Source organism: Mycteria americana (assembly GCF_035582795.1).
Source record: "Mycteria americana isolate JAX WOST 10 ecotype Jacksonville Zoo and Gardens chromosome Z unlocalized genomic scaffold, USCA_MyAme_1.0 Scaffold_18, whole genome shotgun sequence".
Classification (NCBI taxonomy): domain Eukaryota; kingdom Metazoa; phylum Chordata; class Aves; order Ciconiiformes; family Ciconiidae; genus Mycteria; species Mycteria americana.
The window spans coordinates 6798859-6815111 of record NW_027445436.1 but is presented as its reverse complement, the minus strand read 5'-3'; the positions used below and the strand labels follow the sequence as shown (position 1 = coordinate 6815111).

At 40.2% G+C, this 16253-nt stretch overlaps 1 protein-coding gene across 5 annotated transcripts in view; it reads right to left on the bottom strand.

The window, feature by feature from the left end:
• The window catches only part of LOC142402972 (spindlin-Z), a 106184-nt gene that overhangs the window by 22080 nt on the left and 67851 nt on the right, over positions 1-16253 (bottom strand). For 4 of the 5 annotated variants that reach the window (XM_075489005.1, XM_075489004.1, XM_075489006.1 and 1 more), the window contains one exon: positions 15904-16130. The exons of the other annotated variant lie outside the window; for it this stretch is intronic. In XM_075489005.1, coding sequence (XP_075345120.1) covers positions 15904-15955 — 52 coding nt within the window. In that variant the 5' untranslated portion in view covers positions 15956-16130. The remainder of the gene's footprint in view (positions 1-15903; positions 16131-16253) is intronic. 5 annotated transcript variants of the gene reach the window in all.

Here is a 16253-nt window from a genome sequence, read left to right as displayed (position 1 = left end):
TAGCACGAGAAAGACATGGACCTGTTGGAGTGTGTCCAGAGGAGGGCCACAAAAATGGTCAGAGGGCTGGAACACCTCTCCTATAAAGACAGGCTGAGAGAGCTGGGGTTGTTCAGCCTGGAGAAGAGAAGGCTCCGGGGAGACCTCACTGTGGCCTTTCAATATATAAAGGGGGCTTATATGAAAACGGTGACTTTTTACCAGGGCCTGTAGCAACAGGACAAAGAACAATGGTTTTAAACTGAAAGAGGGTAAATTTAGATTGGATATAAGGAAGAAATTCTTTACGATGAGGGTGGTAAGACACTGGAACAGGTTGCCCAGAGAAGCTGTGGATGTCCCATCCCTGGAAGTGTTCAAGGTCAAGTTGGACAGGGCTTTGAGCAACCTGATCTAGTGAAAGATGTCCCTGCCCATGGCAGGGGGGTTGGTCTAGAAGATGTTCAACGGTCCCTTCCAACCCAAACTGTAACCAAATGTAACCAAAGTGATTAGTTTGTAATATTTTGTAACTAAGGTAATAGAATCAATATAGAGATAGGAGCGGGATAGACAATACTTTAATGTTGTGCTTGTACATCTATGGCTATGGATATGCTACTGTGCCCAAAGACAATAAGGACGAGGAGTAGTACAGACATGCTGCTATGCTCCCAGTACAGCCCCAGCCATCTTGACAAGGAGTCGAAGAGTAGTTAACCAATTAGAATAGTTGGTTTGTGTTAGAATAGGAATAAGAGTGCCAATCATTGTTAGGGACCATGCACCATGAAGAAGGGAAGCAAATTACATAAGCAAGGTGGGATTGCACATGCCCGTAAGAAGGGGTCAACTAAAGGACACACCTGTACGACCACCAAGGACCACCAGAGACCCCCACGGAAGCCCCTCAGAGCTTAAGGATGCATGCGTAATGACCATGCAAATATGATAATTAGTTCTGGGAAATAGAATGAATATGCATGATCATTCTGGGAAATTTGATGCATATGTATGTAATTGGACAACATAAGCTTTGGTTGATGCAACCTGCGGTATGCACGCTAGGCAGAACGATCCCCTGTGCATCCGGCGCCGTAATAAAGAATGCCTGCTCTTTAACTCTACATTAGTGTTAAGGAGTTTGATTCCCGATTTCAGTGACAAAACCATTCTACGATTTTGACAAAATCATCCTAGTACTGACTACAAGCCTATTAGCCATGATACACATTTGTATTTTGTATTGTCTGAATGCATTAATGTCTCAAGGAAATGCAAACTCCTTTAAAACACATCTCAGCTTAAACTGTGTAGCACTTAGCATCCTCTGAAACTGTACCAGGAGTTCACGCAACAGTGAATATTTCTCTCCCCTATAGCAGCTATAAATAGGGAGATGGAACAACATGGAATCCTTATGTTTAACATCTTTTAGTTTTATCCTTTGTGGTGGTTTGGACTGGGATAGAGTTAATTTTTTCCACAGTAGCTTGTATGGGACTATATTTTAGATTTGTGTTGAAAACTGAAAGGGTTAAATCCCTGACAATCCCTGACTAAGACCTTACTGTGATACATAGACTTGCATTTTTTTAGTTTCACTTGCATCCTTGTTCTCTTTTGTTTTCTTCCCCTGCAAAGATAGTTTTAGTTACCTGCTGAGCAGAGTTGATGATAGGACATTTCCTGTGACTTCTTACCTGATAGGACTAAGCAGGCCTTGAGCAAGCTCGTTAGGCTTCCTAATTAAATCACTGATAACAGGAACTCAGGACGATTGTGCCAAAGATAAGCACCAAAGAACTAGCTTAAATCGACCCCCTTGTGACATTCCAAGGCCCAAGGACTGATGAGCTAACTCAATGACTATATATGGACAAAGGAAGCACAAAGGAAGCCCAACTAGTGGACAACGTGAGGAAGACTATGGAAGACCACCAGGAGGGTGAAAAGACCCTAACCCTAATTTTACTGCGCATGCTTGGACTATGTAAATGAATTCCAGGAACTCATCACCATAAGACTGCCCTTTTCAGGAAATCTGATGAATATGTATGATTTTTCTGAATATGAACTGATGCGTTGTGCTGACCTGGCGGAGCACTTGTGGCGGAGTGATCCCCAGTGCTGCCCAGCGCTGCAATAAAGAACACCTGCTTAATAGTCATCCCGACTATTGAGTCCTGACTTTGGCTTTTCGCGGCAACAAAACAGTGTTGATAATACAGGGATGTTTTAGCTATTGCTGAGCAGTGTTTGCACAGAGTCAAGGGCCTTTTCTGCTTCTCACACCACCCCACCAGCAAGTAGGCTGGGGGTGTGCAAGAAGCTGGGAGGGGACACAGCTGGGACAGCTGACCCCAACTGACCAAAGGGATAGTCCATACCATATGATGTCATGCTCAGCATATAAAGTTGGGGGAAGAAGAAGGAAGGGGGGGCCATTCGGAGTGATGGCGTTTGTCTTCCCAAGTAACCGTTACACGTGATGAAGCCCTGCTTTCCTGGAGATGGCTGAACACCTGCCTGCCCATGGGAAGTAGTGAATGAATTCCTTGTTTTGCTTTGCTTCCGTGCGCGGCTTTTGCTTTCCCTATTAAACTGTTCTTATCTCAGCCCACAGGTTTTCTCACTTTTACTCTTCTGATTCTCTCCCCCATCCCACTGGGAAGCAAGCAAGCAGCTGCATGGTGCTTAGTTGCCGGGTGGGGTTAAACCACGACATCCCTACAGAGTAAGGCCAAACCCAAAATTACCCAATGAATCTGCCTGCCTGAATCTATCTTTATTCAGGCAAATTACCTCAGCAATATAGCTTTTCCAATGTAAACGAAAAAAACACAAGAACTCTACAAAATACTTGTATGGTCCAAGTTCAATAGCATCCAGATTTGAACTGTATCTAAACTTCAAAGGTGGGGGATGGGGGGAGTGTTTAAGATGACAACAATACTACTTTATTTCTCACTCTGGAAAGCATTTTCATTACTACTAAAGCAGTACACCAATAAGCCTTGCAATCATTAGTGAGGATTTTGAAATCAACACAAGTCCAATGATAAAGCATCAGAAACTGTGTGCTTACACAGTTCAAGCACATGTAACAAAGCTTCATTTAGCACTTGCATTAATGGAGTAGTTAAACATAAAATACACCAAGTTTCCCTGCCTGATACCCTTTCACTCACAGGAAAACTAATGTCAGAGAATATCAGGATAACGCAAGTACAATTTAAGACAGGTCAGACAGAAGCTTTATTAACTATGATCAGAGTGAGAGAGCATTCGGGCAGCATTTCCCCCTCTGTGCCCATGTTCTCTGACAAGTGGTTGCAGAGACCTTACTTATATACTCTTTCAAAGAAAGTAAAGAGGTGAGGAAAATCATTCTAATGTTAACAAAGCCAGGTGTGCATTCTTGGGAAGAATGGACTCCAGAACAACATTTATATGTTAATAAGGCCAAGTACCCATACCTGGGAGGGATGGACTCCTTAAGTAGCTTGTTAACTGCCACAATTCACCCTATGGAGAGATGGCTCTTGGTAGAGCCTCTAGGAGTGGCACATCCAGTATTATCTTAGCTCAGAAGCAAGGGTTAGAAACGATCACAGACTGCTAGCTTTTAGACGAAAAGAATTTTCCTTTTGTTAGGATAAACTTCTTAGCCAGACATCTCAAATCTTAAATATTAATAATTTTCCACCACACTAAGATGATGTCCGAGTAAAATGGCAGTACCATACCAGAGCTGCCTAAAACTGCTTTTCCTCCCATTCATTATAAAAAACATCTAAAATAATGCTTTTAAATACTAGCCAAGATAATTACAGATATTAAAAATATCAAGCAAATGCAGTTTTTATACCTCAGGAAACTGGTTTAAACAGTATTCTTACCCTCGAAAGTGCATCAATAACTTGTACATATTCCTATCTGTATAACAGAAGCACGTGAAAGACTATTTCCCTAATAGGTGCTTACACTAAAGTCCAGAGATAGCACAAAAAGGCAGTACAGAATAGACTAGACTATTTTTTCAGTTGGAAGGGACCTACAACGATCATCTAGTCCAATTGCCTGACCAATTCAGGTATGACCAAAAGTTAAAGCATGTTATTAAGGGCATTGTCCAAATGCCTCTTAAACACTGACAGGCTTGGGGCATCGACCACCTCTCTAGGAAGCCTGTTCCAGTGTTTGACCACCCTCTCGGTAAAGACATGCTTCCTAATATCAAGTCTGAACCTCCCCCTGTAGTCAATCAGGAGCTAGTGGAAGGCCGGGACTTACATAAAGTTGATAAGGGGGATTCAGACTCCTTCAAACGAAGGAGGTTGCTATAATGCATTGTTAAGCACATCAGAAACAGTGAAAACACAAAGGGAAATCGAAAAGCAGACCAGTTAGCAAAGGAAGCAGCATTACAGAAATTGAAATTTGAAGGAGCTTTAATTCCAGTACCCCATTTGGAATTATCGCCCCCACAATATACTGAGAAGGAAAATCAATTGGCAGAGCAATTAGATTGTTCCAAAAATGATCAGGGTTGGTGGGTGACACCACTGAAGCAATTATTAATTTCTGAAAAGATGATGGAAATTCTACTCAAGAAACTGCACCAAGAAACACACTCGGGAGCAGATGCATTAGTACTAATTGCCAAAAGACACCTCATTGGGCCAAGAATGCAAAGCCTAGCAGACATAATAGTTAAAAAGTGTGCTATCTGTTGCGCCAATAACCCCCAATTTGCAAAGAAAATCATGGGAGGAGTCGTAAAACAAGGAATAACTCCAAGGGAATACTGGCAAATAGATTTTAAGGAATTGCCAAGGTGTAATCTGTATAAATATTTATTGGTAATGGTAGACACCTTTCCTGGTTGGCCCGAAGCTTTCCCTTGTCACGCTAACAAGGCTAGGGAAGTGATTAAAATTTTATTGAAAGAAATTATCCCCAGGTACGGTGTTCCAGAAGGTATATCCTCCGATAACGGACCCCACTTTATTGCAGAAATAGTGCAGGGAGTTTCTAGATTTCTAGACATTAAATGGGATTTGCATACCCCTTGGCAGCCACAGTCCAGCGGCAAAGTAGAAAGAATGACTCAAACTCTAAAAAGACAGATTTCTAAAGTGTGTCAGGAAACTCAAATGAAATGGGTAGATATTCTACCCATGCAATTAATGAGAGTACGAATTACACCCAGAGCTAGGGAAGGTGTAAGTCCATTTGAGATCCTGTATGGGAAACCATATCCAACCAATCATTTAACCACAAAGGGAGACCAAATGCATATCAAGGGACAAGCTGTAATTAAAGAGTATTTGATCTCTCTCTCGCAGAATTTATCCTCCCTGCATAGGTACCTAAACCAGAAGACTCCCATTCCCTTGGACACTCCAGTACACCCATTCCAACCAGGAGACACGGTCAGTCTACGTACGAACCTGGAAAGATGAGCCCTTGAAAGAAAAGTGGAAAGGACCTTATACAGTGCTATTAAAAACTTATACAGTGGTAAAGGTGAATGGGATCGACTCCTGGATTCATTATACTAGAGTAAAGAAGGCACCAGACCAGGACAAGTGGACCTCCATGCCAACAGGAGAACTGAAACTCCAACTAACCAGGGACTGTTGATGAATTGTATCAAGGTTTTCCTTTTAGAAAACCACTATTGAAATTACTCCTAGGACACTCTTGGAAAGTGTTATTAATTTAGCATGGTTACAATGAAAATTATATCTCTGACATTGATTAACCTAGCATTTACTTTTTGTAACAGAAATCTAGTCTTAAAACTTGTCCAATCCTTTGGAAGAATCCATAACGTCAGCAGTATAAGGGCCTGTTCACCATTACCTAAATCTGCAGCCGATCCCCTCGAGTGGGGAATTCTAACTTTAGATTTAAACTGAAGCTTTCTTCAGTCCCCAAATTACCTTCTTTCAGAGTCGAATGTGGTTGTACAATCTAACAGGACAAGTAGAACTATTAGCGAATGCAACCAGAGCAGGATTACAAGATTTAAAACACTCAATTACAGGAAACTTCAAAGATGACACTGCAGAACAGGCTAACCTTAGATTTAATATTACTACATGAACACGGGGTATGTGGGTACCTAAATCTGAAAAACAAAGGTTGTTGCATCCATATCCCCAATATAACTGAACATTTAGACCAACAAATAGATGAAATAAAATAAGTGGCAAAATCAAGTAGAGATATTCAGGCCTCTAAACAAAATATTACAAAGTTTTGGATTCTCCCTAACTGGATGGTTGGCAAGTTTACTTCAAACGATGATTATAATTGTACTCATCATGATAACCATCTGTATTGTTGTTAGTTGTGCCTTAAAATGTGTTAGATGACCAATTGTACAAGTTACTGCTCGAAATTATATACTGTTAATGAGAACTAATAATGAGACATATGAGGACTATGAAGAAAAGTCTCATAGTCTCAAAGGGGGGAAACTGTAGTCTATCAGGAGCTGGTGGAAGGCTGGCACTTAGGTAAGTTGATAAGGGGGATTTAGACTGGAACACAATGTCTAATCAAGAATTACTGTCCTCAGGAGTAAAGCACATCCTAGAGAAATATGCAAGCTAATTAAGATGTTTCTGGACAATCTGAAACTGCTAGCAGAAGTGTGATAAGAAGCACCCTTACATGAACTATCCTCATTATAATACTAAAAATCACACCCCTCGAGCTGGAGACCCTGGCCCAAGCAGAGACCCCTCACCTTTGAGCATGTGCAGAATATTAAAGTAGCACTGTAGCTTTAAGTTGAAATAAGAGAAATGTAGACCAATAGAAAACTGCTTTGTGTAATTACTTACGCATATGCATAACTAGACCGTATAAATACTGTATCTGTATGACTGAACTTTGTGCTAGCCTTGTGGAATGACCACCTAGCACCCATCTCTGCGCAGACCAGGAAATAAAATACCTCTGCCCTGGGTGTATATTGGCATCTCGCACACCAGGTAATCGACCTCACACTTGCGGGATAACACCCCGACGCAGCTTTGAAGCATTCCCATGCGTCCTGTCACAGGATACCAGGGAGAAGAGATCAGCACCTCCCTCTCCACTTCCCCTCCTCAGGAAGCTGTAGAGAGCAATGAGGTTGCCCCTCAGCCTCCTTTTCTCCAAACTAGACAAACCCAGAGTCCTCAGCCGCTCCTCATAGGACATGCCTTCCAGCCCTTCCACCAGCTTTGTTGCCCTCCTCTGGACGCATTCAAGTACCTTCACATCCTTCTTAAATTGTGAGGCCAAGAACTGCACACAATACTCGAGGTGAGGCCGCACCAACACTAAATACAGCTGGAAATCACCTTTTTTGAGCCTGCTGTCAACCAGCACCCCCAGATCCCTTTCTGCAGGGCTGCTCTCCAGCCACTCCTCTCCCAATTTATACTTGTGCCTGGCATTACTCCGTCTTAGTGTTGTCTCACAAACGGAGTTCGTTACCTGGTGTGCAACACCCAATATGCACACAGAGCTGAGATATCAGTTTATTTCAAGTTTTGCGTAAGACCAGGTGCTAGGTGGTAGCTCCACAAAGCTAGCACACCGCTCGTTCATACAGGTACAGTATTTATATGCATATGTATAACTAGACTGTATAAGTCATTGCACAAAGCAGTTTTCTATTGGTCTACATTTCTCTTATTTCAACTTAAAGCTACAGTACTACTTTTATAGTCTGTGCATGCTCAAAGGTAAGGGGTCTCTGCTTGGGCCAGGGTCTCCAGCTCAAGGGGTGTGACTTTCAGTATTATAATGAGGATAGTTCATGTGAAGGTGCTTCTTATCACACTTCTACTAGTAGTTTAAGATGTTTTGAGAACAACCTGAATTAGCTTACACATTTCTCTAGCCTGTGCTTCTCTCCCATGGACAATAATTTATTAGATGTTCCAGATTACAGTTTGAATCCCCCTTATCAACTTTACCTAAGTCCCAGCCTTCCACGAGGTCTAGTATACTTCCCACATCTAAAAATTTAGATCAGACTGACCTTCCATGTATACCTATAAAACACTGCATCTGATTGACTACAGGTCCTGGTTTCAGCTGAGATAGAGTTAATTTTCTTTATAGTGGCTGGTATAGGGCTATGTTTTGGATTTGTGCTGAGAACAGTGTTGATAATACAGAGGTGTTTTAGTTGTTGCTGCACTAGTCAAGGACTTTTCAGCTTCCCGTGCTTTGCCAGGTGCAGAAGAAGCTGGGAGGGGACACAGCCAGGATAGTTGATCCAAACTGACCAAAGGGCTATTCCATACCATATGACATCATGCTCAGTATATAAAGCTGGGGAAGAAGAAGGAAGGGGGGGACGTTCGGAGTGATGGCATTTGTCTTCCCAAGTAACCGTTACGCATGATGAAGCCCTGCTTTCCTGGAGATGGCTGAACACCTGCCTGCCCATGGGAAGTAGTGAATTAATTCCTTGCTTTGCTGTGTGCATGGCTTTTACTTTCCCTATTAAACTGTCTTTATCTCAGCCCATGAGTGTTCTCACTTTTACTCTTCTGATTCTCTCCCTCATCCCACCAGAGGGGAGTGAGCGAGCGGCTGTGTGGTGCTTACTTGCCGGCTGGTGTTAAACCACAACACTACACTAGGTGCAGAATCCAGCATTTCAACTTGTTAAATTTCATCCCATTAATCATAGGTCAATGCTCCAGTCTATGTTCCAACACGTTGTGGTTTAGCTTCAGTTGGCAACTAAGCACCACACAGCTGCTCGTTCACCCTCCCCCCCCGGTGGGATGGGGGAGAGAATCAGAAGAGCAAAAGTAAGAAAACTTGAGGGTTGAGATAAAAACAGTTTAATAATTGGGGGAAAAAAAAATTGTAATGAAAAGAAAAACAATGAGAGAGGGAGGAACAAAACCCAGGGAAAAAAGTGATGCAACCACTCACCACCCACCAATCGACACCCAGCCAGTCCCCAAGCAGCAATCGTTACCCCCTGGCCAACTCCCCCCAGTTTATATACTGGGCATGACATCATATGGTATGGAATAGCCCTTTAGTCATTTGGGGTCAGCTGTCCCGGCTTTGCTCCCTCCCAGCTTCTTGTGCACCTGGTAGAGCATGAGAAGCTGAAAAGTCCTGGACTACTATAAGCACTGCTCAGCAACAACCAAAACATCAGTGTGTTATCAATATTATTCTCATACTAAAATCCAAAACACAGCACTATACCAGCTACTAGGAAGAAAATTAACTCTATCCCAGCCAAAACCAGGACACAACATTAGTAATCAGACAAGTAATTAGATGCACACCATGCAAGCACCATGTATCGGTGGTAAAAACATGGCGAACCACCACCGCCAACAGTTATAGTTACAGGAATAGTTACAAACCAAAAAGGACCTCCATTACTTTCACCTCTTATTTGTGAAATATTGTCTGACCCACGCGAAGATAAGTGTTTGCATGTGAAGCAGTCTTTGAATGGTTACAAGCACTATTCCTTTAAGTGGTATAGCTCATTAGAAGAAATTCACAATAGAAATGCTGTTCTGTTTTTCTTTTCCCTACAGGAGTTTAAAGATTAATTGGAATACTAAAGTTCTGATGCTTTAGGATATCTTTAGTCCTGTGTATTTAATTTTTTTCCCCAAGATTAAAGGAAGAAATAAACTCTCACAACACAAGATAAACATAAACCTTATCTTACTAAGGCAACAAATCAGCTGTGCAGAGGACTTTTCTTTCTCAGTTTAAAATTCCAAACAGCTTGTACAGTTTCTTTACAAAGGTATTTATTTTTTAATGTATGATGTTGTAAGTATTACTATGTCTTAATGACTTAAGACATTTGAGAGCAAATAAAAATATTTTAATATATTTTTAACATGTTAAAAACTAATATATGTTGCTGATCATCTCCTTTAGCAGAGAATGCCAAACATAACAAGCAAAGCAGCAACTTTGCTTACACAAATTATCCTGAAACCTCTAATACCACCTAAATGGCACGTGATAGATGCGTAACTAGCATTAGTCATTCCCTGTCAAGTGCCCAATTCAAAGAAAGACATTTAAAAACTTCCCAACAATGTCAAGGGCAATACATTCACACAAATCTTTCAAGTGAAAAATGAGTGTATCAAATGTTTTGGGGTCAAGCATGGTTTGCAATAACGTGACTTCAAAGATGTTAACAGTAATTAGAGAACAATAATGGAGAGTTATCAGATTCTGTATAGCATGAATGTAATTGAATGGATTTAAGTTCATACCCTTTACCTCCTTCTGACTATGGAATGACAAGTACTACTAACTAGCACATTCCATGAAATTCCATGTTTTAGACATGATTCAAAATAAACTCTGTACAACTAAGTTGCCATGAATATAAAACCAGAAGTTAATACTGAACAACAGCAACAAAAAACCTGAAATACACACACACAGTGACTGGATTTGTTTTATGCTTCTTCATAATAAGCAGCAAAGAGTCAAACTTTGATAGATCTGAGGAAGGAGAAAATATTTATGGCTCAATCTCTTATGACCACAAAATTAAATATTTTCCATAATAAAAAGTCAACACAGACTCCCAACTCCCAGTCAAGAACAAAAGAATTAAGCATTTAATTGTCAGTTGGCCTGTGTTTTTTGAGCCTTAATTAATTCTGCCTAATGTATCCTTAAAATAGACTGTTAAATTCAATAGCAAAACTAGGAGCCATGTTTCTGAATGCTTCTACCTTACTCTCACAGAGAAAAAGGGTAAGACAACACAGAAATAAAATAAACATTCTTTGAGGGTGTGGACTCTAAGGGGGCATACACACATTTCAACTGGGGGAGGTAGGAGGAGAGAATAGGAAGAAGGATGGGAGAAAGCTACTAGCAATGTTTTTAATTGTTATCATATCAGATGGTACTCTCCATTCAGTCCATCAAAATTAGATGGACTCTTCAAAACACACTGCAGCTTATTTCTCAGAATATCCCCTGTCTTTATGACAGGCAGCAAAAGCTGGACATTTAAAAATTATATTTCAGAATCTGCTGTGGAAACACCATATAATCACATGAGAATTATTCTTGATCTGATGGCTCTTTCAGAATTATTTTGAGGGACCTAAAAATTCCACAGACATGTTTATTCACACCTAATATTGTCCAATGTCAACTTTAAGAGCTTGGGAAACCAGACCAGGAGAAGAGTGGTAAAATGAATTCCCAACTCTGCCAAAAGATTTCATTGCATTTTTAAGTAAGTCGCATCTGGGAGCGGGATCTCTTCTTAATTCACAAGGACAGTACTAGTAACAGCTAGGAAGGACTGTAAAGGACCATGTCTTACACTACTACAGCATAAAACAAGTGATCAGTAGACTCAAAAAGACGAAATATAAATGTAAACACAACAAGGGTAATCACAACTTATCTTACAGACAATTATATTAGATTATGTTAATGAAAAAAAAAAAATCAGGATTCACCTATACTGGGGAGAACCATGCACTAATTAGAAGCACAGGCACAATGCCAAGCACAAAGCAGCTGGCTGATCTACTGAAACTATATCCTGGAAAGCTGCTCTATATTTTAACAAAATCATTGAGGCTGCAGACACACACTCTACTGTTGTGAAAAAATAAGAAACAGGTTTGGCTTCCCTTTGTTTCTCCATCTTCGGTGTTATCCTTTATTTCTCAAGATGGAACTATTAAGTCTGTTTCCCAGTAGAGGCAGACTTCAAAAACTTGGATATTTTAGTCAAATGTATTTTTCTCCTCTTTTAAACCTACTTTAGAGCAAATAAAAGCCTTTCCTTTGAAGGCAGGCAGACAGGACAGAGGAAAACTAGCTTTTTCAAAGAAGTTACCACATCTAAGTCTTTACTACTGATTTGGATTTCTAATTCCAGCTCCTTGTCACTTGACGTAGTTGTGCTTTTGATATATTTTTCTCTCCCAGTTTTTTTTTAATTATTTTAATAAAATACAATGAACTCACTATAATTTTAATTTATATCACATTGCAAGGTCTTTCTTTCAGCCTTCAAAAATCTTAATTTTATAAACTCTGATGAAATCAATTACTGCTTTTGCTGTTCTTTTCAAAGAATTTGACCACTATCTGTGAAACTACGATGATAAACAAGGGTTCTGTCTTTCCTGCTTAGTAGTTGTATGTTTAAAGAAAAAAACCCAACCCCCACACACAAAAACATTATAGAGTTGGTTATACAGTCTCCTAATAATGGCTACCTGATATACTCTTTCCTAATATACATCTATAATTAGGAAACATACAGCAGATAACAAAAACAAAAAACTTATGTGGCAATGGAGGGGTTTTTTTTTGTTGTTGTTGTTTTTTCCAAAATGCAATAAAGGCCAACTACCCACAGCCCATGAAATATGATCAGCAGAAGAAGCAACAACAGCAAGGTCAGAATATATATTCAAGAATATATATCCAGATGTTGGAAGCTGGCAACACCCAAGCCTAGACAACAAATAACTATGTCAAGAGTTGAGACTGACCAAACGTATACAACTTGGAGACGTGTATCAAAAAGACAGTGATACTACATTAATCAGACATGAGGATAAATTAAGGACTCCTCAGTTAAGATTAAACAAACTTCATACAGAAAAAAGTAAAGACCTAAATATTAACTGTTGTGTAGGGATATTAAAAAGAAAAAATGGCATCTAAAGAAATCTGAGTGTCAACTATAATGATTTTGCATGGTGCAAAATAAAGATGCCAATTATAGTATAAAATATAATAACAATGGAAAGTATGACCATCTAAAACGAGTATTTTTAAATTTTTTTAATTAAGAGGAAAAAGTGACATTTTCTACTCAACAAGTAAAATTACCTATTTTTATTCACAAAAATCACCCTCTACATTAAGTTCACACTGTGATACCTCAAATCTGCTGTAATGTTATTGTTCATTCTATGTAACAATTAGATTGTTAGACAAAATTCTTCTAAAAGTTACCTTTAAAAACCTAATGTCTAAATTTTTTTGAACTCTCACAGTACCCAGCTAATGCTTAGAAGTCAACCGTAGTGATATTAAGTACCAGCTCAAAGCCTACTTTCTCTTCTTTTCTATTACAAATAAAATTCTCCTTCCACAAATACTCTGGTAGCATCAAGAAGAAGGATGACTCATATTAGTTGGCTGAAAAGTCATTGAAGCAAATGTCTAAAACTCTGCACTGGGTTTCTTCTTTAAAACTATCTATTAAAAATATTTTCAGGAACTATCTTTGAAATCACTAGATGTTTCAAATGAGTGACAGCAAACTAACATTAATGCAAGCTAGTGACAAGTAAAAATGTCTTTTAAACTCTGGTTTTGAAACCAAAATGTTACAAAGAAATCTTCCAATATCAGTTGCTTCACTTCTGAATGAAATGGGTAAGTATTTAAAAGCACCATAATGGACTATCACTTGGGTATTTCAAAAATTAATTGAGCTTTCCCAATTTTATATCAAACTGATTTGGTTTCATGAGATTTTTTGGAAAGCACCAATAAACGATGGTCAGGGTTAGATGATGTGCTGCACCATTTGTCTACAAAGTTTTTCACTGTGCAGGTCACTAGTGAGTTTTGCAGTACAAAATAGGAAGGGCATCATTTCCCCCTGCCAAAGAACATGAAGTAATTCCAGAAGAGAAAAAACAACTACAGAGAAAGCTACATTACTCAGCTAAGTTCAACTAAAAAGCAAATAATTAAACAGAGGAATGAATGAACAGCATTCACTTTCAACGTTGTGGTGGGTTGACCCTGGCTGGACACCAGGTGCCCATCAAAGCCGCTCTATCACACCCCTCCTCAGCTGGACAGGGGAGAGAAAATATGATGAAAGGCTCATGGGTTGAGATAAGGACAGGGAGATCACTCAGCAATTACTGTCACGGACAAAACAGACTCGACTTGGGGAAATTAACTTAATTTCTTGCCAATCAAATCACAGTAGGGTAATGAGAAATAAAATCAAATCTTAAAACACCTCCCCCCCCTTCTTCCCAGGCTCAAGTTTACTCCCGAATTCTCTACCTCCTCCCCCCACAGTGGCACAGGGGGACGGGGTACGGGGGTTGCGGTCAGTTCCTGACACGTTGTCTCTGCCACTCCTTCCTCCTCAGGGGGAGGACTCCTCACACTCTTCCCCTGCTCCAGCATGGGGTCCCTCCCATAGGACACAGTCCTCCACGAACTTCTCCAACGGGAATCCTTCCCACGGGCTGCAGTTCTTCACAAACTGCTCCAGCGTGGGTCCCCCACAGGGTCACAACTCCTGCCAGGAGCCTGCACCAGCACAGGCTCTCAGCTTCCTTCAGGGCACATCCACCTGCTCTGCAGTGGGGTCCTCCACGGGCTTCAGGTGCATATCTGCTCCACCATGGACCTCCATGGGCTGCAGGGGGACAATCTGCCTCACCATGGTCTTCACCAAGGGCTGCAGGGGAATCTCTGCTCCAGCACCTGGAGCACCTCCTTGCCCTCCTTCTTCCCTGACCTTGGTGTCTGCAGAGTTGTTTCTCTCACATATTCTCACTCCTCTCTCTACGCTGCTATTGTTCTGTGCAGGGTTCCCCCCCTCCTTCTTAAATATGTTATCACAGAGGTACTACCACCGTTGCCGATTGGCTCAGCCTTAGCCAGTGGCGGGGTGGTCTTGTAGCTGGCTGGCACTGGCTCTATCGGACATGGGGGGAGCTTCTGGCATCTTCTCACAGAAGCCACCCCTGTAGCCCCCCTGCTACCAAAACCTTGCCATGCAAACCCAATACAAACGTTTTTATCCACAAAATGCTGGACTGTAGAATTCTTAACTTGCAATTGATAATTTCTAGTCTCTGTCCTGCACATTAGTCCAAACAGAATGTACAGCTAAAGCAGTCTGGCTTAGTTTATACAAGACCAAATACCAGCATACAGACAATTCTTGACTGGTAACTTGATTTTTTGTTGCGTCATTGCTGATAATTCTTACTACAGAGTCCACAAGATTTACTGAGATTCATTAGTCTATCGAGCTGCAAAACTTCGAATTAGCCTAACCAGTCATAAAAGGCTAAGTGGTTACTCATATTTTGAGTTTCTTCAAATAAAGAATTCTTTAAAATACTCTGTGTGTTTTGTAAATTGAAATAATTAGTCAATGTAGCAATAATCTCTGTGTACATTTAGAAAAACCTTTCCAAAATGCTTCTGAGATATGCTTTCACAATTACTATCTGATCAATTTCTATAAAATCATTAAAAATTTTACAGCAAGTTATAAATATATGGTGAATATGTTACTGTTTATTTTCCAGCACTTCTGAGATGAGCAAAAGAGAAATTTTCCCCTTAAAGTGTAAGTCTATGGTATGAAATATCCCTTTGGTCATTTGGGGTAAGGTGTCCCAGCTGTGTCCCCTCCCAACTTCTTGTGCACCCCCAGCCTACTTGCTGCAGGGGGACAGCATGAGAAAGAGAGAAGACCTTGACACTGTGTAAGCACTGCTCAGCAATAACTAAAACATCAGTGTGTTATCAACACTGTTTTCAGCATAAATCCAAAACATAGCATCATGCAAGCTACTATGAAGAAAGTTAACTCCATGCCAGCCAAAACCTGTACAACTTCTTATATGTAAGTCTGTATAGCTTAATTAAATTTATGTATATCCTTTCAATTCCACAGTTTCTATAATGAAAGCAATAATTCTTATCTTAAAAAAAAAAAAAACCACAAAGAAACCCCCACAACCACAAACAAACAATAACAGCTTCATAAAGCCATGAGTACATAAGAAAATCTATAAAATAAGGACACTTTTTTTACCCACTGAAAAACAGCAAACAAAACCCCCAAATTCAGTAACACCTCACCTGCATCAGCTCTGGACCGCTGACCTGGCGATTTTCCAAATGGGGTCTTCATTCATCTGTGTTTAAGTGAGCAGCAAAGCTGCTAGACTAGGGTGAAAATCCGGTTCTTCCCAACTCCCAAAAATATCTTCTTACTCTCGTAATACAACAGCTACTTATTAATCCACCATCCAATCACCAATTTGTTCTTCCTCAAATATAGGAGAAGCACTTTCAATTATATCACTCTGAAAAACAAACCAGAAAGTATAGTCTGATTTGAGACCTGGTTAAAATAAAAATTGAAGTGAAACAAAATATTTTTTCTTTCATGCTCAGTGAGAAGTCTCTTCATATTCTGTTATTCTGGA